Genomic DNA, 23,499 nt, shown 5'->3' on the forward strand with positions numbered 1-23,499 from the left:
TTAAAGCGTGGGGTAGAGTGTGTGACATGTATACATGAAAGAAAAAAATATGAAAACATTAAGATCAAAAGCAGGTTTAATGTGCAAGGGGACCCAAAAGGTTTAATTCTTGCCTGTCCTTCAAAATTGTGTACTCCATGCAAATCATGACTCCACACTTGGACCTTCAATTTCAAAATCTTTTTTTTTTTAAATAAACAGTTGAAAAGATTATGACATAGATCATTTGGTTGGGGTAGATTTAAATTCTGTGACATGACAACTTTAAGCAGTTGTTATGATGGTCTGTCAAACAGTTCTTTGAGATCAGTTGTTTTTTTTTAGTAAAATTTCTTCCACCTAGAAGCAGCTACATTGCACTTATAGAACATCTTCTGCCAATCTGACTACAGTAGTTTGCTAGAAGACTTTAAAATTTACTTTCTAGGAATCAGGGCATGTACAGCTTTAGTTTGTATTACACAAACTAGCTAAATGTATGGCTCTTTTCGGCTCTTGTGGTTAGTTTGTGAATGTATGGGCAGTTGATATGAGGGTGGCAATAGTTTTGTTTGTTGCCATGTGTATTTTTGGTTTTCAGTAATATCAACTGGTACCGAAAGTTGTTGTTTTTTGCACCTCTCTGTTTGGTTCAAATCCCTGTGCTTGTAATAATGTCTTCTTGTCTGTTCAAGTACAGGTTGGGAGTGTTATATTATGAGGTGTATTAATTGTCTGTTCTAAAACAGGTCTATAAATGTATGACTTAAGACATCTTTAACTATATTAGATTATACATGTACTTGCAAAGAAACAGAACATGTATTGTGTATTTTGGCCTTTTTAGGAATTTGAAATGAAGTATTATAACCGAGTGTTGTAGTCTTGTGTTCTGCATATGTGTCCTGTTGTGGGATGTTTAACACTTATGTCTGTCTTGTGTTGACCAAAGGAGAGTTTCTCCTTAGAGGCAGCTCAGTTCCATACATATCTTCACAGGGTTTGGCGCAGAAAGGCTATAGCAGAAAAGAAGCATGTTGTAGATAGCTGAAACTTTGTTCCAACATAAATGATATAGTATTAGGCTAACAGACAGAGGCATTGCCAAAAAAAGGGAAAGGAAAGTGATCTCAATCCAGTTTTAGCTCACTGAGAGAAGAGCTAGTCTTCCTCTGGACAGAGAAGACAGATGCTATGTACAGTATTTTTAGGTTCATTGTACCGGGAGAATTCCCCTAGCCCTAGCTTCTGACAAGCACGATGAACAGTGGACCACAGCTTAACATCCTGTCCTAAGGACTGCAACCCTTTGCGGTAGCATGCATGTCGGGTGAGCGACACAGCCCAAAATACACCAAATGTGTGACTGACGTTCTGTAACCTATAGAAGACTTACTTAGTCATTTACACAGGAAAGAAACCATTGAATGGTTTAACTGGTCACAGAGATGTCAATGGAACACCTTGGAGATCATTGAAAGTTTAAAGGAAGATGTTAAAGATGATCATCAAAATATTTTGAGGTCATTGGTAGACATTGAAAGGCCATATATATAGACATCTATCGTCTCTTGACAGTCTCGTGTCTAATATATTCCCACTTAAGGGGTAGAGTCAATTCCAAGTCACCGAGATGGTTTTGAAATAATATTTGTAATAAGTTTGAACTATTTTGAGTAAAAGAACATTTCAGTCACTAAAGTTCGAAATTGTTCAAACATTTCAAAATGAAAGTTTAAACATGTTTGAACCTTTTTATATTTGTTGGAACATTTGGGAAAGTAATGATATCATTATCTCTTTATTTAGAACAATTTTCAAACATCTATGTGTTTTTGTTATTGTTCCAACATGTTCCAACATTTTGTGTCATTTTTTCCCTCCATAAAAACTTTTATTGACCCCATAAACAAAGCTGCTAAGCTTGGTCCTTTGTTTGGCTCTTGTATTTTTAGATTTTCTATAGTATACACTGGTGAGTCTTTTGTGAGAAGGTGGCAGACAGACATAATTTCCTGCACTTGGCAGGGATGTGTGAATTGCCCTCTTCCCAGCCCACTGACCCAGTTTCATCATATTGTTTCCATGTTCGAACATGTGATCACAAATGATGCATCTATGTTGGAACAGTTTAGAAACTAACAGAAATAATGTATTTGATGTTAGAAATGTTTCTAACATGTTTGAATACTATAGAAACATTTAGAACGTCACATAGATGTTGTAAATAGTTCTAAACAGTTACTTATCACAGTTAGATTGTTACAAAGATTTCCAAATTGTTAGAACAAAAGGCAAGAAACACCCTCTCGGTAATATGGAATCGACTCTATGTGACATTATGAATAATTGTGATGTCAGCAATCGGTCAAGGCACTGGGGAGATGGTGTATTCTGGTTTAGATGGCCTCCTTTGTTCCTCTTTGGGGGATGTCCCTGTAGCTCAACTGCTATCACCCTCACAGTTGAGCTCCTTGCTCCAGTTGGTAAATGGGAGATCTAGGTTCAATCCTGGGAAGTCATCTTGGTTGGAACTGCATTGGTCTTTCGGAAGAGATGTCTCGTATTGAAGGAGGTGTCTTTATACCCCGGTCACATGTATTGAAAATCGATCGGACGACGAGTCTGCAAGCTCTAGATTACGAGGAGGCATGACCCAGACGGGAAGGGGGGAACTCTGCAATTTCTTCGTCGGTATCAGGGTTATGCCACCTCGTAATTTAGAGCTCGCAGACTCGTCGTCTGATCGATTTTCGCTACAGTGACGGGGGTATAAGCACACCAAAGGGGAAGGGCTAAGCAACCCCTCCCTAAGATATCTCCTGCTACTGAGACGGGAAGGAAGCTTGCTGACCTGTGTGCCACTAGGCATTTCTAGGGTCTGGAGGAACAAACTTTGTTCTACTTAAATTAAGGTTTGTACGGTCATTTGTCCGAATTTGACCCAGGCAATACTGCAGTTGGTCAGTGGAAAGTCCGGAACTTGTATTTTTTTTGTGATGGAACAAAGTTTAAGCGTCTACAAAGATACTTTGTTATCCTTCAGCCAGTGAAAGTGATAGGTAATCTGTTAATGCTGGTTGTCAGGTTGAACTGAAAGTGTTAATGATGATAAATATAAAACATCAGGTCGTGCAAATGTATATAGATGTAATATCATATTCTAAGAGAATATATAGGCCAGGAATGTCTCTCTGATAGGCCAAAGAAAGTATGTACAATGTAATGTGCTGTTTGGGGCACAAATGTATAGGGATGGAATGAGGAGAAAATAGAATGTAGAAATATTGTGGCCTCCAATTTAGATTCTAAGTTTTGATTGGCTAGTTGGGAAACTTTAAAACTGATTCAGATGTAAGTAAAAAAGTTAAATAGTCAAGCTGTGAGGTAAGGATAGTATTTTGAAGCTTTTAGAAGTGTCAAATGAGAAAGGGACCTAGGTCATGATTTTAGTAAAATTTTCAATCTTATGAAAAGTTGATTTTGACTTGCCAGAAATTTGACGGGGGCACCATTAAACAAGTTGTTGACTTGCTGTGGCCTTAACAAAATAGGGATGAATTTCTTGAAAAAAAAAAGGGTTAGAAAATGTATGAATTTAATTTTTCCCAAAGATAAAGGGAATCAAAAGTTGAACGGAATGATATTTTTCTCTGAAGAGCTGTCAAGGTTTTTGCTGGATTGAAATGGAACCATTTATACGTGATTCATGATGATCACAAGCAAATATGGTCATGATTGAACAAAGTTATTTTTCAGTTGTTGTTTTTTTTCATTCTTTTAGAACTATTGTATGAAATGTTATTTTTGTGAATGACCTCAAGTATATTAGTGTTGATGCTGGAAATAGTAATAGTAAAGATGCAATGTTATTATTGGGAACTCAATGTCTTAAGACTTCGTGACTTGTAAGGATTTCCTCAAAGTCAGTATGGTGCTTAGGCACCCCTGTACTTCACACATTGGGCATGTCAAAATCTTGTTTTTATTTGTTGTGTTCTTTACAAGCAAGAACATGATTCGGTTACCACAATGTTTAACGTTACAATTGATGTCAATCACATTAGCAATGGGTGTAGTATACATGCATGTGATCTAGCTCAAGTAGCAATGGCATCCTAGCAAAACGGGCATGCGGCAAGCAATGTCCATTATTAGCCCCGGAATATGTATTTTATGGAGATTATGATGTTCTGTTTAAGGTGTTTGATCATCTAGATTCCAGGAAGGAATCCTATATTTATTGATGATGTAAACTTATGATTCTATAATATATAGTCCAATATGCTTGCTATGGTTTATTGTAATAAAGTGTATTTACATGGGCTTGTGTGTTTTCTCATCTTTCCTATTTTGGAATTGAATTATGACAGTGATAAATATGTACATGATAGTGTGTAGTCAATAGAAAGTTACATCATTTTTCTGGTTACTGAGAGCTGAATATTTAAAAAAGAGCCAGGCTGCATGCCTAGGTGCCTTCCAATTCATAGTGCATGCAGACAGCCTGTAGATCGCTTGAGGGCGCTTTTGTTACATCATGCATTGCACACTTTTGTGGGATGGGGGAAACGCATTCCATGCCAGTCTGACATTGTATAGAAATTTACAACAGCATTTCATTGTCAGTGATCTAATCATTTGGACTGGATGCAGCCCCCCACAGCTTTACCCTGTCCTTGGTGCTGAATCACATTACCATTGTGGTAAGTAAAATATGTGATACTTCAAGTTACTATAATTCTGGTATATAACGTTACCAAAAGGTAGTGGTTGATTCTGAATGCTAAAAATGACCAGATGCACTCCTCCACAGTTGTCCTTGGTGCTGAATGACATTTCCATTACAGTATTTTAATTTTTTAGTCTTGATGTATACTGGGAGAATTTTCAGTGGTTGATTCTAAACAGTTTAGAAGACATAAATGTAATCCTGATATAATCTCATATTTAGCCTGTCCTAGGTGCTGAATAACTTCCATGTAGTAAGTAAATCATGTGTGATACTTATCCTGGTGGGATATACTAAAAGAAGTCAGTGGTCGATTGTCATATAGCAATGACTGGATGCAGTACACACACAGTTTTACCCTGTCCTTGGTGCTGAATCGCATTCCCATTGTGGTAAGTAAAATATGTGATACTTCCAAGTTATTCTGGTATATAACGTTACTAAAAGTTAGTGGTTGATTCTGAATGCTAAAAATGACTAGATGCACTCCTCCACAGTTTTACCATGTCCTTGGTGCTGAATGACATTTCCATTACAGTATTTTAATTTTTTAGTCTTGATACGAGGGGCGTGCAATAAGTAATGGTCCTGACCCACTTCCAGTTGTCTGATCTAAATGAAATTTTGTTTGTGTAATAATTCATATATCTATAGGTTATGTTGCAAAAGACAGCTCTGAACTAATTGTGGTTTCTGATTTACTGGTGTTTGAACTTAGTCAGGTGCGAAATGGACCAGGTGTGAAATGGAACCAGTTGAGTGTCGCGCAGTGATCCGGTTTTTGTATTTGAAAGGACGCACACCAAAGAAGACTTTTGATGAAATAAATGAAACTTATGGTGATGATGCCCCATCATATGACCTTGTAAAACGCTGGCATCCTGAATTCAAACGTGGCTGGAAGTCTGTGGAAACAGCTCCCAGACCTGGTCGTCCCTCTTGTGCCATTGATGAGGCATCAGTTGGAGGACCAACCTGGGGTGTCCTACAAGAACGGTGTCCAGAGCTGCATCAAATGATGGGAGAAATGCATAACTCTGGGTGATTCCTATGAAGAGAAAGACTAATAACTGTGCCAAGTTTCATTAATCTCCTGCTATGGGAAATGGGTCAGGACCATTACTAATTGCACGCCCCTCGTATATACTGGGAGAATTTCAGTGGTTTAAGCAGTTAAAGCAAGCTCCTTGGTTAAAGTGACATGAATGTAGTCCCAATATATAGCCATATTTCCTCTGCCCTTGGTGCTGATTGACTTTCATTATACATTGTATACCAGGGGAAATCAGGTTGATTCAATACTGTGAATGCAAAAACTTTAGGGGTGGTTTAATGTTTGCGGTTTTCGCGGTGACCGCTTCACCGCAAACTTAAAACCTGACCGCAAACATTTTCTATGGCAGTAAGAGACTACAGTGTATGGTGCTACTGGGAACTTAAAAGCACTGTGAAAAGTTGTTTCTCCCACGACCGCAAAATTAAATCCCCGCGAACTTAAATGCATTTACAGTATTATAGAAATGCACTTTTTGTCTTTCCTAGTAGAAAACACGTTTTGAACGGTGGGGAATCCGAGCCTGTTTCTAATCAAGAACAGTTTTCCCGCCACGCGGCGACACGTGGCGTGATCTGATTGGTCGAAATCAATTACCCAACAGGCAACGGGAATCGAGAGACAGCTTGTCACTTCACAACGCGCGGTCGGACTGTACGGTTCCATTATGTTGCCCTCCGTGGTCAAATTTCATGGACGAAAGGCAGGCCACCAACCAAGATACCCCGTGTCGTTCGAACCCAGACGTCTTCTTTATTTCTTCAGTTGAGTTTTATGTTCATTATTTGATTCGTTACCTTATTTTTACATGCACTTCTTATATTACGCTTAATAGATGACTTTGTGTTCCTTTAACGTCACAAATTATTTGTGCTGTATACCCTTCTACAAGATCTAGCTTTGAAATTCTACCAGTACACGTCTTTATGTTTTGCCTACTCCGGCACTGACTGAGTACGGCAAAAATTTATTCACTGATTCTAGTAGGCCAGGCTTTTAGCTTTTGCCCTAAGGCTTTACAAATTCGTCAGTGTGGAAATCCGTTTGGATCGACCCCCTTTGTAAACTTGTTAACTTCTTTGTATTCAAGCGGCCCATAAATAAATTACAGACCTCGACATCATGTAAATCAGAGTGACAGTGACCACTCTTTGTGACACCGACTTTCCTTTGTATCCGACGGCTCGTGAAATGATTGGAGCCAAATGCCGCCTTTTGATCGGGCACTGTTTCCGCTACGAGTTGACAGCCACTATGTAGGTGGTCTCGCCGCTGTTTCGACTCGGCACATATGGACACGATTAATATCCTCAAGAGACGGAAATGAATTTGGGCCGGCTTAGGTTGCGACCTAAATCAGACCTTCTCCAAAATGCCGTCATGATAATCAATGTCGAGCACATCTTTTTGTATTCAATTCACAAGCTGGACATGTGTACAAGTCCAAGTTTAATTTTTTTTATTTTTTATTTTTATTGGCAAACCCTCCTTGGTATAACGGATCCGCGTAGTGTAAACCTGGTTTGGCCACATATGACAAAACGTAGTGGATTTATCAATTTATTTACTTGTAGTTCTACCGTGTGGGACAGTACATTTTATATGTTTGTCCTGGTAGGCAACAAGTCGTTTTATGAATCAATTTGTTACTTATATTTCTACCGTGTGGGACAGTACATTTTATATGTCTGTCCTGGTAGGCAACAAGTCGTTTTATGAATCAATTTGTTACTTATAGTTCTACCCTGTGGGACAGTACATTTTATATGTCTGTCCTGGTAGGCAACAAGTCGTTTTATGAATCAATTTGTTACTTATATTTCTACCGTGTGGGACTGTCACAGTACATGTTATATGTCTGTCCTGGTAGGCAACAAGTCGTTTTATGAATCAATTTGTTACTTATAGTTCCGCGAACTTAAATGCATTTACAGTATTATAGAAATGCACTTTTTGTCTTTCCTAGTAGAAAATTGTACCTTTCTGATACAATTTGGCTCTGCTGTGCAACTCAATTGCTAAGTAAGCTGAGGATTCAATACACTTGGACACATTGGCCAGACATTTAATATATCTCCACCCCCAAAAAATGTACCGTCACATCATCACACAATGGTTGGTTTCAGCATAACTAGTTACATCTGTACATAGTGTTCACATATACCGTGTTGTTTATTCACACACATTAAAACACTGGAGACTATAGTCTATGTCTTGCTACATCTAAGCACCATAAAATCGTCTAAGTGCCCAACTACAGCACTGTTCTTATACGTGATCTCTATCCGCTACACATATTTTCCTGCTTTGTCTTAGTACTGTTTTCAAACACTATTTCATAAAGATTTTTCCTCATAAATTCTTTTCATAATTTTTGATAATCTTTATACACACCACTCGTTTTTAGTTCGCATTGCACTCTTTAAGTACATAGAATACGCACTAGTGTCTAGCGTAACAACTAGTTCTTTATAAGAGATCTTGTTGATCAAAGTAACTACACTCTTCTATAGTTATCTGTAACAAGAACAACGCACACACAATACGGAGAAAAAAGTTAGATATACACAATCATGTACATTTACAACCACATTGTAACAATACCCGACGACCAACATAACTTTCTTATGGCCAGCCGTATGGACTACGAGGGGCGTGCAATAAGTAATGGTCCTGACCCACTTCCAGTTGTCTGATCTAAATGAAATTTTGTATGTGTAATAATTCATATCTCTATGGGTTATGTTGCAAAAGACAGCTCTGAACTAATTGTGGTTTCTGATTTACTTGTGTTTGAACTTAGTCAGGTGCGAAATGGGCCAGGTGTGAAATGGAACCAGTTGAGTGTCGCGCAGTGATCCGGTTTTTGTATTTGAAAGGACGCACACCAAAGAAGACTTTTGATGAAATAAATGAAACTTATGGTGATGATGCCCCATCATATGACCTTGTAAAACGCTGGCATCCTGAATTCAAACGTGGCTGGAAGTCTGTGGAAACAGCTCCCAGACCTGGTCGTCCCTCTTGTGCCATTGATGAGGCATCAGTTGGAGGACCAACCTGGGGTGTCCTACAAAATCGGTGTCCAGAGCTGCATCAAACGATGGGAGAAATGCATAACTCTGGGTGATTCCTATGAAGAGAAAGACTAATAACTGTGCCAAGTTTCATTAATCTCCTGCTATGGGAAATGGGTCAGGACCATTACTAATTGCACGCCCCTCGTAGCACTTCTTGACAAACTACTTTTTTTCTGAACTGCCTTTCTACCACAATGTTGGACCGATATCCACAACTATGTTAATCACACCATGCCAATCGCCAAAACTTACTATGATGTACATGTAGATCTGGGTGTGTTGTGCGCATGAAATGTTATCTTCCTTTCAAACCAAAACTTTGTAAGTGAAAGTCCCTCTGGAGGATAAAAAGACATTGTCTTTGCAGAGCCATGTTATGTCTTTAAGCAGTATGTAAATGAGGGGCCACATGTGTTATGATTTTCAGTGAATTGTTAGTTTTGTCTTGTTTGAACACACAAGACAATTATGATACTTTGTGTCATTTCTTCCCAGTGGTGAATATCAAAAGATGATATAAGGGAACTTTTTTTTAACTAAAATTTTCGGTTGGGTTGAGTGGGAAAATGGTACACACAATTCTGGCCTAAAACACAATATGCAGCAAATATGACGATTGCTTTGGTACAGACTCACCTTTGTCATTTTGCATGAAATGAAAAATGTAGAGATAATGCTATTTGTTATAGTGAATCTTCACCTTTGGACAGAATGAATGGACCAATGGCATCTAACACACAGTGCCATTACCTGCATTGGTCATCTGTCCATCCATCTGTATGGATCAACACCTGCACATCTGAAGGGCTAACTGCAGAGCATAGAATGTTGTTACACTGATATGCACACTGATTGTGCTCTATGGTATAGCAACTTGTTCATGTTAATCCTCTTGCTACAACATAGCTTTGAACAAAGTATTCACTTCCTTTCGAAGGCCCAGTATCTGCTATGGTATCGAAAGATACAGGTGGAAGATTTGAAATGATATGAGGACACGTTATGGAAATGTATTATGATGTGAAAGAAAGAAAATGGTATCGTCACACTGACATGTTTACCCCTACAATGTTTTGGAAACATTTGTTCTACTATACATGAAGATATTTTCAGTATTTTGTGCACTTTTGAAAATAACGTTCTGTTCTCTGTTGTTACTAAGCTACTAGATATAGTAGCGTCCTCAACAATCACTGTGAAATGTATATGAATAAATCTTGAAGCATGAAGTACAACACAACAGTTCAAGTCTTGATATGAAACCATGACATGATTACTAAATCTTTAACTACTGATGCCTTGCATCATACTTGCTTGGGTACTACATTGCAATTTCATTTCAGTGTGCTAGACACAATTAATTAGTGTTCTTCTTTCATCCAGCTAAGGTAATTTGCCAGTGGTCATCAGTTAAAACTGTATCAGAGTAAACCAGGCTCTTTCAATATGTTGTTTCAAAGCAACTGTTGTTTCTTCACACCTTTCCTTGTGTAACTATACATAAACCACAGAATTCCTGGAATTATTCCACAGTTCTAAAACTCCCTGATCCCTAGATAAACATCTATATAAGGTCTGGATAAGACTCTATTCACCAGTAAATTTAGGAATTAAAGTTCGCACTGAGACATGTAGTTTTCTCAAATTGCAGTCTTCAATTTATTTTTACGCTACATATCTACCAAACATCCATCTGAAACCCAAAGGGAAATAAACAGATTTTGTGACCTAATGTGCACGTATGCCTAGCTTGTGACTGCGTCAGTTATTGCATGACGGCGTCCTCGTCTAAAATCGGTGCCTGGTCTGCGGTGAATTCTTCCTTACTCTGGGGGTTGTGTGCGGGGAGGACCTTGGGTTGGACAGCGGGTTTCTCGATCTGGCTGGTGTCTATGACGACGGAGTCGTGCGTCTTTCCGTCTCCAGACGGACGTCCGATGTCAGAGACACGAGACTCGATGTTGGAGTTCCAGATGCCGTATCCGAAGTAGATGAACAGCCCTGAAAGACAGTGTCAGGTATTAAGAAGCATGTCAATATCAACAGGCCCAAATCTGGAAGAAAATTGGATAATCAACATATATCATTAGATATACATGGTACAAAAACATGTAGTAGGGCGAAAGCTCAGGGTTCATAGTACGTGTCCGTTTGTTTTGGTCATTTCTTTTCCTTCAAGAGTCTCTTAAAGGAGGTCAGATTTGGTTGGAGATTAATTTCTGTACTGAGTAATCAGCCAATCACGTCACTGCCAACGTCCAAGAAGCAATCTGATTGGCTAGTTGGAGATTCTGTACTGACCTATCGTGAACCAGACGACGAACCGGATCCAGGTGATGGGCGACAGCTTGAGCATCAGGTAGATGTTGCAGAGCATGGCGCAGATGGGCAGCAGCGGGACGCACGGCGCCATGAACTTCAGTTTCCTGCGGTTGGGAGGCTGGCGGAGAATCAGGTACACAAACACCTGCAGGGGGACACAGATGGGGATTGATCAGGTGCTTGAGATTTTCTCAGTTGTCTTTTTTAATCCAAGTATGTTCAGTTGTATGGGAGTAGAACATTTCTTTACAAGTATAAAGTCTTTTATGAATGTATACCGAAATTCAAATTATTGTGACCATTATTTTACAGGTGACACCCAGTAACGGTAGGTAAGAGAGAAGGAAAAAACATGGACAATTGAGCTGGGGTGTGCGGTCAACTTGCTCTGCTAAAAGTCAGTTACCCACTTCTTTCTACTTAAAATACTAATGCAATCCTTATTAAACATTTTGACAGTCACATTGTCTTTAAAAAAAATTACGGAACCCAACCTACACACATCTGATTACAGTTCACCCTTGTTTTTTTTTTCTGGCCAATGACCAACTGATTTTCAAAAAGATGCTACCTGGAAAGTAATGGCTGCAATGATCTGAAATTTGTTGAACTTATTATTCCTGGGTGAGGCCGAGAACTTTTTTATCACCCCTAATAAGATAGTCTTCACCAGACTTACCAGATTGAAACAAGCCATGAGTATGGCCAGGATGACGGCCCAGCCCTCCCGGTTGTAGATGTGCTTCTCCTGTGTGATGATGAAGGCGCACCACACGAACATGCCGATGAACTCCACCACCACACAGATGGACACGATACGTGCCGACTGCTCGGTGGGGACTGCAGACTCCAGAGGTATACCCAACCTTTGAAAAAAAAGTGCGTAGTAGGTGAAGTATTGTCGACATTGTTCATTTAGGCTACATGTAATTCCTATACTTTGTAAATTGTAATAAACTTCCCTCATTGATTATGGCCATTTAATTTCCTGTCTGTTTTGAGATATTTCACTTTCAAATCTCAGGATACATGATGGTATACAAGTTCAAGACTGGATGTAATTTGGCTCCCACCTGATCTTGATATTTTCCACCACGGGTCCCAGTTTCTGTTTGATCTTGTTGATGTGAGGTGTGAACCAGCTCTCGGGCTCCTTCTCATCCATAGCACCCTTCTCCATGGTTCCATAGCTCACCTGGTCAGCAGGAGAAGCAATTCATAACGATACACCAAAAATTTGCAACTGCATTATCTCATTGTTTTTTTTAATAATAGCTTTATATGTGTGACGGTACTTTACGTTCGGGACAGCATTGTTAGCAGCGACACCTAGCTGCAGTGCAAAGTGAAACAGCCATTTTTACCCTGAATAAGATGACAGATGGTCATCAAAACGTGTTGGGAAAAACGCGTGGTTGTAAATAGAGAGCTTTGTTACCCAGTCATTCACCGACCTGATAAAATTATTTACGAACCAAAAATTTGTTTCTAACAATATAATGAAGGAGCATCACACCTTCTATTCATTTCTATTGTTGAAGGAGCGTTCATTGATCCAGTTGTTGCTGAACTTCAAGGGAACAACCACAATATTACAGATCACCACAGAGGGTATCCTTGAATATCTCGGTGTCTACCGATTCCACTTCGTCCAAAGTGTCATTAGACATACCAGCAAAGCTTTCATTTTCTGTCAATCGCAAGTACCTATCGTGTTTTTATAACAACTGTTGCTAAAGAACAAAGAACGAAAGGCCATCCCACCTGTCCCTGCATCAGTCCCTTGCCACCGCCTGGAATTAGTGCAGAGTCGTCATCGTCATACATCGTGTCCTGTTCTTGCCTCTCCTGAGGAAAAAAATAGTTTTATATAATGTAGTCATTTCCTTTTTTCAAATAGATAAGCATAAGGATTTTAATTTTGACGATTTTAAAATGATGCCGTGTTGTTCTTGAAGCAAATGTCACTTGCGAAGTTATATTTGCGGTTCTAGACGACAATGCTGTCTAATTTTGTCCGTAGAAAGATAGGCAACTTCAAGATCAGTAAGAGCATTATCTCCCACCTTTTCTGTCTGCACGGTATCCTCTGAGACTTTCCCCTCGGACGCCGTGTTGTCCACCGGCTGTTTTACCCGCTCGCCCATCGGGATGGGATCGTCGAAGATCTCGTTGCCGGGCTCGACGAGAACGTCAGGCTGGAAGCGCAGGATGAGGACACAGACGGAGACCAGGGTGTAGGCCAGCAGCGTGCCGATGGACATCATCTCAATCAGGTCCTGTAGGTACAGATGGGTACAGATTGTAATGGTATCAGCAGAATCTCAAGTCAAACCTGTTTCAAACTATGAATTATACCTACAATGTATCAACAACAAGCTGCTAGGGGCCCAATTTCCGTCCAAACCATACATCAAATGCCATCTGTCATCAAAATATCAAGACCATCGCCATGTCCAGGACAAAATATACAGAAGCTGAAAGGTCTGCTAAAGTACCAAACTCACGCACAAGGGGACCCAAAATCAAAAAGTCCTTCGTCTTCCCAACCTATTCACGTACCAAATGTCATTACAATTTATCCAGAGGTTCTAAAGTTATGCTGAGCACAAATATTTGGAAACACGAACACACAGACACAACAAAGACAATACCTTCTTTTTCATGGAGGTAACAATTTCGTGCAAACAATCATTCCTATACAGGGTTAACCAAGTCACGAACCTGAAGACTGACGAGTAGCGCCAAGGTTGCTGCCAGGAAGCCGGAGATGACAGTCGCCAGGACGGGCGTCTTCGTCCGCTCATGGACGCGGGCCAAGAACCTGCCGGTAAGATAATAGATTTTTCAAACATCTTTTCCGTCGTTCTGTATACATAAAACACTCACACAGTAGTGTTGCGGGGTAGAACAAGCATACTGTAGTACTAGTCACGTCTGGTTGTCGGGATGTAGACATACATACATCAACGACCGGAGGTCGGGACTAGGCTAGTACATATTTCACTCAATAGGGCCCTATCTACCATAGCTTGCTCTAAATTCTCAAAATCAATACCATAGTCTCTAGTTAAAGAGTCATTAATAGTCAAACTTCTGCAATGTAGAGATGACATCATAGCAATATCATAAAGCATTTGCATAGTATCAGCCAAACAACACGTCTATTTTTCTGTGTGTGCATGTGCCCGTTTTGAATGGTCGGTTTCAGATAAAAAATCAACAAATTTGAAGTCAGCATACGCACGTAGTACTACATGAAACTTCGCGGTAATAAACAATGATGTGTATTTACGTCACACTTACAACCTCTGAAAGGTCAGAAAAATATTTACCGTCATTAATACGTTTTACGTAGTACGGAAAGATTACGGAAAGGTCATATGTTTATTTCAGTCGTCTTTCAGAAGTCTGCTGAAACATTTTACCACTTAGTACCTTTAATAGCTTTTTACGTAAATCGGAAAGTTGGCTTAAATGTTTGTATTCGTGCTGTACTGAAGAAGTTGTTGTTTGTTTGTTTGTTTGTTTATTTGTGTACCTGAAGAGCAGCCCGTCGTTGGCCATGGCGTAGATGACCCTGGGCATGGGGAAGAGCGACCCCAGCAGGGACACGGTCAGTCCGGAGATCGCTCCCAGCGCCACGATGTACTTAGCGGGCTCGTAATGATGGTGCACGAACATGCCGATCAGTGGAGACTCCGTGTCGATCTGGTAAAGGTAGGTAATAGTTTAAATAAGCGTTGCTATTGGCGACACCTCAGGGGCCAAGTCGTTTTTATCCTCTTTGAAAGTCTCCCAGTCTAGCGAAACGGCATGCAATGTGGCAAAATGTCAGATAACTTGTTGATCATGAGAATTAGCAATGTAGTAAAACTGACATTCCCCTACGTATACCTGAACCTGTGTTATAAGTCCAATCGGACTCGGGTCTCTGTAGGAGAATGCAAAACTACTTACCTGTGTAGTAATGCTAGTTATCAGTGCAATGTAAAACAAAAGGAACTAAGGTTCAAGCGACCAAGTCCTGTTTCATTCTTATCTTTCATTGCCTTGACGCTTCTAGCAGTTTTCAAGCCAATACGAATATATATAGGGATTTGCGTTATTTCGCCAAAAAGTATCCCTAGCAATTTAGTTACTTTTATTGGACACTGACCTTGTCGTATGGATCTATCAAGGTCAACATGGCGGACACGGAGACGTAAGCGGTGAGACAGATGAGCAGTGAGCCGACGATGGCGAGCGGGATGGAGCGGGAGGCGTTCTTCGCCTCCTCCCCGGTAGTGGCGATGATGTCGAAGCCTATAAAGGCGTAGAAGCAGGTGGCCGCTCCGTGAAACACCTGAGGAAAGATGGGAATTCTTGCTAATTGGATGGTAAACATATGAGAAATTCTGACAAACTGGAAAATGGCAAGAAACGAATGTCTGTAACTGTCTGACTGTAGGTGTAGACGTAGGTGGCTGAAATTTGGGTTAAAAAAAATTGTACAATTTCGAATTTTTCAACGGCCCAAAAATTTCCTATGCTGAAATAAGTATTTAGATATTTCTACTATTATAGTAAGGATAAACTGTGCCATGCCATCTTTTCGCTATGACTTTGTGCGATTTTTGAAAATTTCATAACCACATTTGCCACTCAAGTTCTTCATGATGTATTTTACCAACTCAGACGAACTTTCATACAACCTGACCTCCTGTGCATTTCGTAACAATAATTATTAAAAAAAGGAAGTACATTTTGTTTTAGAATGCTCACTGTACAAAGATATGCGTAATTCTCTCGTAAGTGCTCTTCCGCTATACCATAAGAGGGGCATGACTAACGCAACCTCACTACACTTCTACTTTACTTATCTAACTAATTGCATTTATCCCATGTTAGGCATGGATATGAAATAAAGATCATTGTCATTGTCACTGATGCCGTACCCCTGACGTGCCGTACGGAAAGAAGCCGTCCTTGGTCCAGTGCTTCCCGTTGACGAAGAACAGCCCAGCCACCATGATGAAGACCCACACGGCGAAGTTGATGACGTTGAGGATGTTGTTGAAGCCGATGCTGTTCTTGACACCCAGAGCCAGGATGATGGTGATCAGGATTCCGATGAAGAAAGCCAGAATATCTGGGTATGCTTTACCTGTGGAAAGACAAGATAACAGAGGTATGTTCAAATTCTATAAGACTTTCCGGAGTACTCATCAGAGATAGTTTACATCTCTTACAAGTCTGTTCATTTGTGTTTTTACTTGAGTGTTGATCCACTGCATGTTTCAGTGAATCCAACAACATGAAAACATTGAAAGAATTGCTTGTGTAATTTTTGTCTTCAATGCAGCTACGATTTTGTGGATTGAGGCAGTGATACTGCCCTCTTTCAACGAAATAGAATGTCTTCGTCTGTCAATTTCTTTCGTATCCATCCATAATCAACAATAGCAATCCGTGTGGTAGCCTTCGTTTTTACTAGATTGATGTACTATGTTTCGTATGAAGGATAGTCTTGATGTTACAACGATAGGTCACGCCAATATTGTAGGATTGTATTTTTTTCGTAGAAATAATTCTAAGGGGTAGATGAATGAGAGACTGATGAATCAGATGTATTTCTGTAATCAGGCAAAATCACCACAGCAATCACTCGTTTAGAAAAAGTCAGATGATGGCATGCTTCTCTGTAAAGAAAGCACCCAGGCCAAGCGATTATGCGAAGGGGCAATTTCTATCAGTTCAAGAAAAGTAGTCACGAGCCATTGCATTAAGTCAGTCGGCTTTAGATGCAGGATTTGCTGAGAGAAGCCGGTAGAATGCTTGATTCTTATGCACCATGTAATAAGGGGGTTCACGATTCTGATTACGCATGCGCAGCGAAATGCTTTGTGGGCAATATGTCAAAGGTGATGACCCCTCACTTGTAAACAGTCCGTGTTTTGACCATCACATCGATTTGCATAACTATGACATGTCCAGACTGTTTCTTTTTGTGTCTGGGGCATTCACCTTTGCATATTTCCCATAATGCATTCCCCTGCATATACGTATTCAGAATCGTGAATCTCCATATAGAGGGGACAGGTCACGGATACGAGCATTTTGTCAAAGTCAAAGAGATGCGACAGTTCTATCAAGGTCATTGCGGATAGCATTCTGTCAAGATCGATTTCTTTGAAAGTCACACAGATCATCAGATGGTAGCGTTCTGCCATGGCCACAGTAGCTAACGTGGATCGATCCTAGTGGGCGGAGATTCGGTCATTTCCTTGTATCAATTTTCTCAAAAGTGCATACAGTAAACGTTACTGTTGTTTCTGTGTTTTTCTAAAATACTAAACGCGGAATTGGCCCGCCAAGGTAGGTTCAAACCTAAAGATTCATAAGTGGATAGATAAATAAGTCTAGGGCTTGGAATGATCCACGTTCCTAAGTGGCCATGACAACTTGTTGTTGTTTGCGCCATCTAGCGGTGACTTACGGACAATGCAAGGTTCCACGAAGTCATGAAGACTGTAGTTCCACGTACAATTACCCTGTTCTATTGAAATATAGATTTCCTCATACGTAAAATAGATTACAAATGTTCCAGAAAACGAAATATACGTGCACAAAACAAAACAAAACAAAACAAAACAAAACAAAACAAAAATAAAATCATAAGCAAAACTTTAATGAAACACTACATTTATTGTAAAATGAAAGCAACGCATAAACAATCATTCACAGGCGTAACAGAATCATAAGCAATTTTCCCCATTACCATCACGATATAATTACGACAGCTAGACACACAATGTCATCAAATATTAGCATACTACAAATTTCATCTCAAACAAATATTGTTTACTTTACTGTATAGCAGTCAGGTCTAATAGATCTTTCTATATGCACAACGTGGTCATCATTTATTTTTATTCTTAATGACCTTGAACTGACCTATAGCAAATCCAATATGGCTGATCATGAACTTGCTGATGGCGTGGCCGGACAACGTGTCGAACATGGAGCTGAGTGCGCTTGCGCCCGCCGCAGTGCCAATCAGATATTCCAGGATGAGATTCCAACCAATCACGAACGCCACAAACTCTCCCACCGTGACGTAGCTGTAAGTGTAGGCGGAGCCTGTCGTCTTGGGAACTCGTACCCCGAACTCCGCATAGCACACTCCTACGATGGAATGACAGAAAAAAATGGTTAAAATCGTCATTAAAATATCATGTTAAGGTTGGTACTTTTTGTAAAACAAAATTGACCTACAGTACTAAACATACACTACTCTAGGACCAATCCTACGGCGTGGTATGCTGCTGGGATCGTTTTGTAGGTCAAAATGGCTGAACGAAAGGACACAGATGACATAAGATTCAGGTACGTTTGCGACACGTAAAGCATGTGACATAAGCTTCAGGTTTTGTTCTAAGTCTGCTCGAAAATTCTATTTGTGATCGTAGTATACGTAGAGCTCAACGTTTCTTATGGACAGTGACAGTTATCCCAAGTGGGACGTACGACCACATGTACTATTGATGGCCTTGACGTGATTTGGGCATTGGCTTTTACCAGAAAGTCGATAGTGTGTCGAAAGTCGAAAGTCCGGTCGATAGGCAACAGAGGCATCACCACCTTATTACGTGTTATCCAAATCCAAGGTAGTTGCCATCCCATATGGGGAATTTTTTTTAGAGCGACAGGAGAAAAAAGGGATGTAGGGGTCGTAAACGATAGGATGGCAACAACTTTGAAAGTATTGAGTTTTCAAGATTCTTGGCAGAAGACATGGAAATTGGCAAATTTCAAAATGATCACTTTTGATATCATTAGCGCATTTCCATGTCTCGGTTTGAGTTTTCAAGTATTCTTAGTAGGAGAGTTAACATTTGTTAAATTTCAAAATGGTTACATGTCTCCTGATCATTTGTGTGGGCTTCGAAAACAGTTTGTTCTTTCCTAAAAATCTGAATCACCGGACATACTTTCATATTTGTTCTTCTAGAAGAGTTTATTCTTTCCTAAAAATCTAGGAAAATATGCCGTATGATCACCAACTCAACACAGTTATAAAGGTTTATACAAACGAGACACATATGGACACTGCCGGGGGCCTTATAAGGATAAATCAGATCCCCAAGACCTAACTACGTCAATGATGAACGCAAAAGAACGTGATAAATTCACTGATGCAAGAGATATCCACCGGTAATGGGACTGTCAAGCTTCCTACAGCATATTTGTCACGACCCACTCGTTAGGAATCCCTGGTCATTAGTTTCCAATCAATCATATGCAAAGGCCGGAAATGTGACAAAAAATATCCGTCCGCCCACTCACACATTCGACTAGTGGTATGGAGAATGCTGCTAATGTGTGCAAATGCGCATGCACCACCAAACTTGCTTCTCAATATGAAGATTGATTTGGATTCTGTTATGTTGTACTTTTATACTATCTATAACTTTGTCATTCCCGAATGAATCTGATCATCTAGCTGTGAAATGTGGCATTTTGATTTCGTTATTGATAGGGATCATTTTCTTGTATATGGCGACAGTTATGCTGGGATTTTCGGTAATTATATTATTGAATTAACGAAAAACGAGGTCTCGTTATACTACGTTCCAATTTGCACTGGCACACGTGTAGGGGATGTATGTAGCCATGGCCGGGCTCTGAAACCACATACAAGTTTGTTCAGGCGGACAGTGAGGTACAGCTGGGATATCCCTCGGTGTTTGCATGATTTGGTCGCGGCTTCTTTTTGTTGCCGTGTCCCTGGTTGATTTTAATACAGAATTAAAAAGTCCAAGGGCCCGGCCGTACCCTAAGACAGCCCGGTGGCCGCAGGGTATTCCACTGGGACACATAGGGGTCACGCCCACGAGTACAGCACGTAAACTTTCCGTAGGGGTCCCTTTTTTTCAAATGGGGCCACAGTATTACCGTCTAATTGGAATCAGGGCCATCCCCCTAAGCACAAGGGATATCCTCCTACGCACAAACCAAATCGTCCTTATATGTATCTAGATGCGACAGAGCCGGCACCCAGCACATGGGACCTCGTTAACGACATGACGTCATGGCGCCCATCCGTGCAAACACCAGTTGCTTGAAAACATGTTAGGGGAAGGTTTCGTCACAGAGACATAATCAACTACGTTGACGATCGCGAGGCCATTATTGAGGAAGTCAAGGGAAAATCCGTGACGCAAAATCATTTGAAGGAAACTCGATAGCACAATTCTTTACACAGAACCAGTGCATAATCAGCTGCCTCAAGCTACACATTGAAACCGCGCTCCTCTGAAACAACAAATATGTCGATGTTGTAAAAAAACGGTGGTACGTATGTATCATGTATCCTTTAGAACAGCGTGAACAGAAGTGATCGGGGTGGTTTCCCAAACGTCAGCAGTTTCATTAGGAAATACTTTCCTACGTTGAGACCCTCCCATCGCGCCCGTCTGTCGTGCTATGATAAGGCTTCACCCACACAAGGAGCTGTCGTTACGACTTAAGGGATGACGCCGTTCCGCGTAATAACAACGAACGCAATCAGACGTTGGTAAATGCCAGAACGGACAGAAGCCCTCATTGATCAAGTAACATTTGGAAAGGTCGTAACCTCTCTCTGAGAACCCCGCCCACGCGGTGACTTTAAGACTGCTCGAAGAGAGGATGTCTTTAATCAGTCTGGACCTTGTGGGTGGAAGGTCGACAAAATGCGGTGTTAGCGTAATTCACACAAGAATCCATAGAAAATTAGTCAAATCAAGCCATTGTATGTGCCCCAAGCGCACTTATCTTGCTATAGACTTAGGGAAGATTGGCCATCTAAACTAGATGAGGGCATAGCACCTACATGTATGACAGTTGAGAAGAGGGCAAAACGTCAAAGTTTGTAGATTGAAGTTCTTACATGTATGACTGCAAAGGGTACAGTTGTTACTACGTGAGTGCCAGTTGTTGACATATGATAGTTATAACAAATCCGGCAAAAACAAGATGAAGCGATTTCAGACGAGTTTCTTCGGCCCTCGTCAGGATGACTGACTCACTACTTCGGACACGTGACCTTTTGTGGTAGGTAGAAAGAATGAACATTTATTGTATTATCTACTGATAAAGGCGGCTTGCTTAAAATTACTTCCCACGACAGGAAAGTCACGTGACGAGGGGCCCTCACCTTTGACATATTACACACAATTCCTGTCACTGAATATGCACACACGAAACCGTGAACTTGCTTATTCGTCGCCCTTCTGGCAATCAACAATGCCTTCCTATTGGTAAAAAAATGGATATGGTACTATTTAACCTCTGTTTAATTGGCATGCAGCGTAATCTTAGTGTTACAAACGAAATCCGATCGTTTGATCCGGTTTGGTTAACGTTGATTGGTAGTTTTGAATTATTGAAAGGTTGTTTTATGTGATTTCCTTGGGAAGCCACTGCGCTTATGTAATGATGCACACGGGGCCATGGCTCACCACATAGAGTATAACCACTGGAGGATGAAGGTTAAGCACCAGTGTGAGTTTTAGGGCCATGGACCCAGCTGGGCAGCGGCGGAGGCTAATCAGTAGTGCGGGAAACACTAACGGGACACCGGAGAGGTAATGGCTGCATTAGGGAAGTGATGGATCTCATCATGCCTAAGCTTATTTGCTGCGGTGGATACGCGAGTGATTTTTTACAAGGCCAAACTGGAAAAAGATATTTGGGATAGTCTTTACGGTTGGTACTGCAATGTTTCATCATAAAGTACCTAGTTGATTAAGTATGACTCTTTTGGTAAACTGTGTTGCTTCGTTTCGCAAAGCAAGACCAATGAAAAGCATGGTTTTATCTGTAATGCCTTATATTGAGTTGAATCTCTGGAATAATTTCATATTTCTATTATTAACGTTATGTGCAGTTTCGATAGCATATGCAGCTATAATGACGGATATGTTTATCACCAGCCTCATCATGCACGTTTGTTATTTCTATCATTCCTTTTACCATCTTCATTTTCGTTGTTATCATTTTTACAACAAAAAAATAAATAATAAAAATGGGACCCTGACTAAAAAAAGGATGTCCCTATATCCCATGACGCTTTGCCGTTGGCAGGCCCTGTAGCAATGGCGGTTAGATGGATGTCCCGTGATGCAGAGCGGTCCCCCAGCGACAAGCCCTGATTTGATTGTGCGGGGCCGATGTGACGGTATTACCCGTGATGAAGACGTGAGAATAGCCATAATCGGAGGTCGATCGATACACCAGCCGCGGAGAATTTCAACCCCCTCCAGTCGATAGTAAATATCTTCAATTTGCAACCGTCTTCATGAACCCAAAGCCTCAGAGTAATAGAACAGCACTACAGTGATTCAATAATATCCATAGTAATTTCTCAAGATCAAACATCCGGTCTATTTTTCCACGGGGATACGCCCTGAATCCGATTGTAGTTGCCGAAATCTGCCGGTGATCTATCAGATAGTAGCGTTACGGGCACAGTGGGGTAAAATGGCGACCTCTGTTTCATCCGTCTAAACTTGCCCAAGGGGCATTGTCATACTTTTTGTTGGCTTGTGACTGCAGCATGGCTAGTAGTTGCTATTGTTATCATCGCCATCATGGTAATATTTTTTGTGCCATTTTTTTTGTATAGTATATTGCTAAACACATGGAGAGAATTATGTCAAATTTGGTATGCTTTTCTTGTTTCAGTTGGATTGAGCAGGGTGATATTGTACTGATCAGTACTGTTAGTTATCGTAATGTTGTTAATATTAGCAATCAATCAATTTGAACTAATGTAATGAGCACATATTACACAGTGTATCATACCAAATACGCTTGACTATCACATAAAACCAAGAGAACAAAAAATCTCTATAGAAACGTAGACAAGTATAAGGTTGTGCAGCTTTTGTAATGTTGTCGAATTTGATTTATGTTGCGTCGTATTTTTCAATACGTCAAATGGGTCAAATGTCGAAAATCGCTGCTTTATGTATTTTGTACACATGTCTGTGGTATGATGGGCCATATGGATCAGCTTCTATTCAACACAAAGGTGCCTTATGACGTGTTTTAGGGGTGAGTTACCAGTAGAGTCCTTCCGTCTGTGGATTAGTGGCTCCTCAATGGGCTTAAGAGAAGCTGCCTCAAAGGCGCAGGAATTAAGGTATCTGCGGTGGAAAATTACAATCCGCTACAGTCATCTTTGTGGGGTGCCCCTGTAGCTGAATGGTAGACGAGCTCCTGATTCCTTTTTGCTTACTGGGACGCCCCGGTTTAATCATGGAAAGAGCATTTCCATTGGAGCTCCGGAAGGGATGCAAAATGGA

At 40.5% G+C, this 23,499-nt stretch overlaps 1 protein-coding gene across 1 annotated transcript in view; it reads right to left on the reverse strand.

Moving 5' to 3' along the window:
- Positions 1 to 10,446: 10,446 nt before the first annotated feature.
- LOC118430591 (probable cationic amino acid transporter) overlaps positions 10,447 to 23,499 on the reverse strand; it is a 32,961-nt gene continuing 19,908 nt past the window's right edge. Inside the window, exons 4-15 of the mRNA XM_035841558.1 lie at positions 18,093 to 18,334; positions 16,542 to 16,545; positions 16,105 to 16,313; positions 15,327 to 15,512; positions 14,709 to 14,878; positions 13,892 to 13,991; positions 13,234 to 13,446; positions 12,932 to 13,015; positions 12,241 to 12,362; positions 11,847 to 12,033; positions 11,147 to 11,312; positions 10,447 to 10,846 (exon numbers count right to left, since the gene is read on the reverse strand). Coding sequence (XP_035697451.1) covers positions 10,611 to 10,846; positions 11,147 to 11,312; positions 11,847 to 12,033; positions 12,241 to 12,362; positions 12,932 to 13,015; positions 13,234 to 13,446; positions 13,892 to 13,991; positions 14,709 to 14,878; positions 15,327 to 15,512; positions 16,105 to 16,313; positions 16,542 to 16,545; positions 18,093 to 18,334 — 1,919 coding nt within the window. The 3' untranslated portion in view covers positions 10,447 to 10,610. The remainder of the gene's footprint in view (positions 10,847 to 11,146; positions 11,313 to 11,846; positions 12,034 to 12,240; positions 12,363 to 12,931; positions 13,016 to 13,233; positions 13,447 to 13,891; positions 13,992 to 14,708; positions 14,879 to 15,326; positions 15,513 to 16,104; positions 16,314 to 16,541; positions 16,546 to 18,092; positions 18,335 to 23,499) is intronic.

The sequence above is a fragment of the Branchiostoma floridae genome, chromosome 14 (genome assembly GCF_000003815.2).
Source record: "Branchiostoma floridae strain S238N-H82 chromosome 14, Bfl_VNyyK, whole genome shotgun sequence".
Classification (NCBI taxonomy): domain Eukaryota; kingdom Metazoa; phylum Chordata; class Leptocardii; order Amphioxiformes; family Branchiostomatidae; genus Branchiostoma; species Branchiostoma floridae.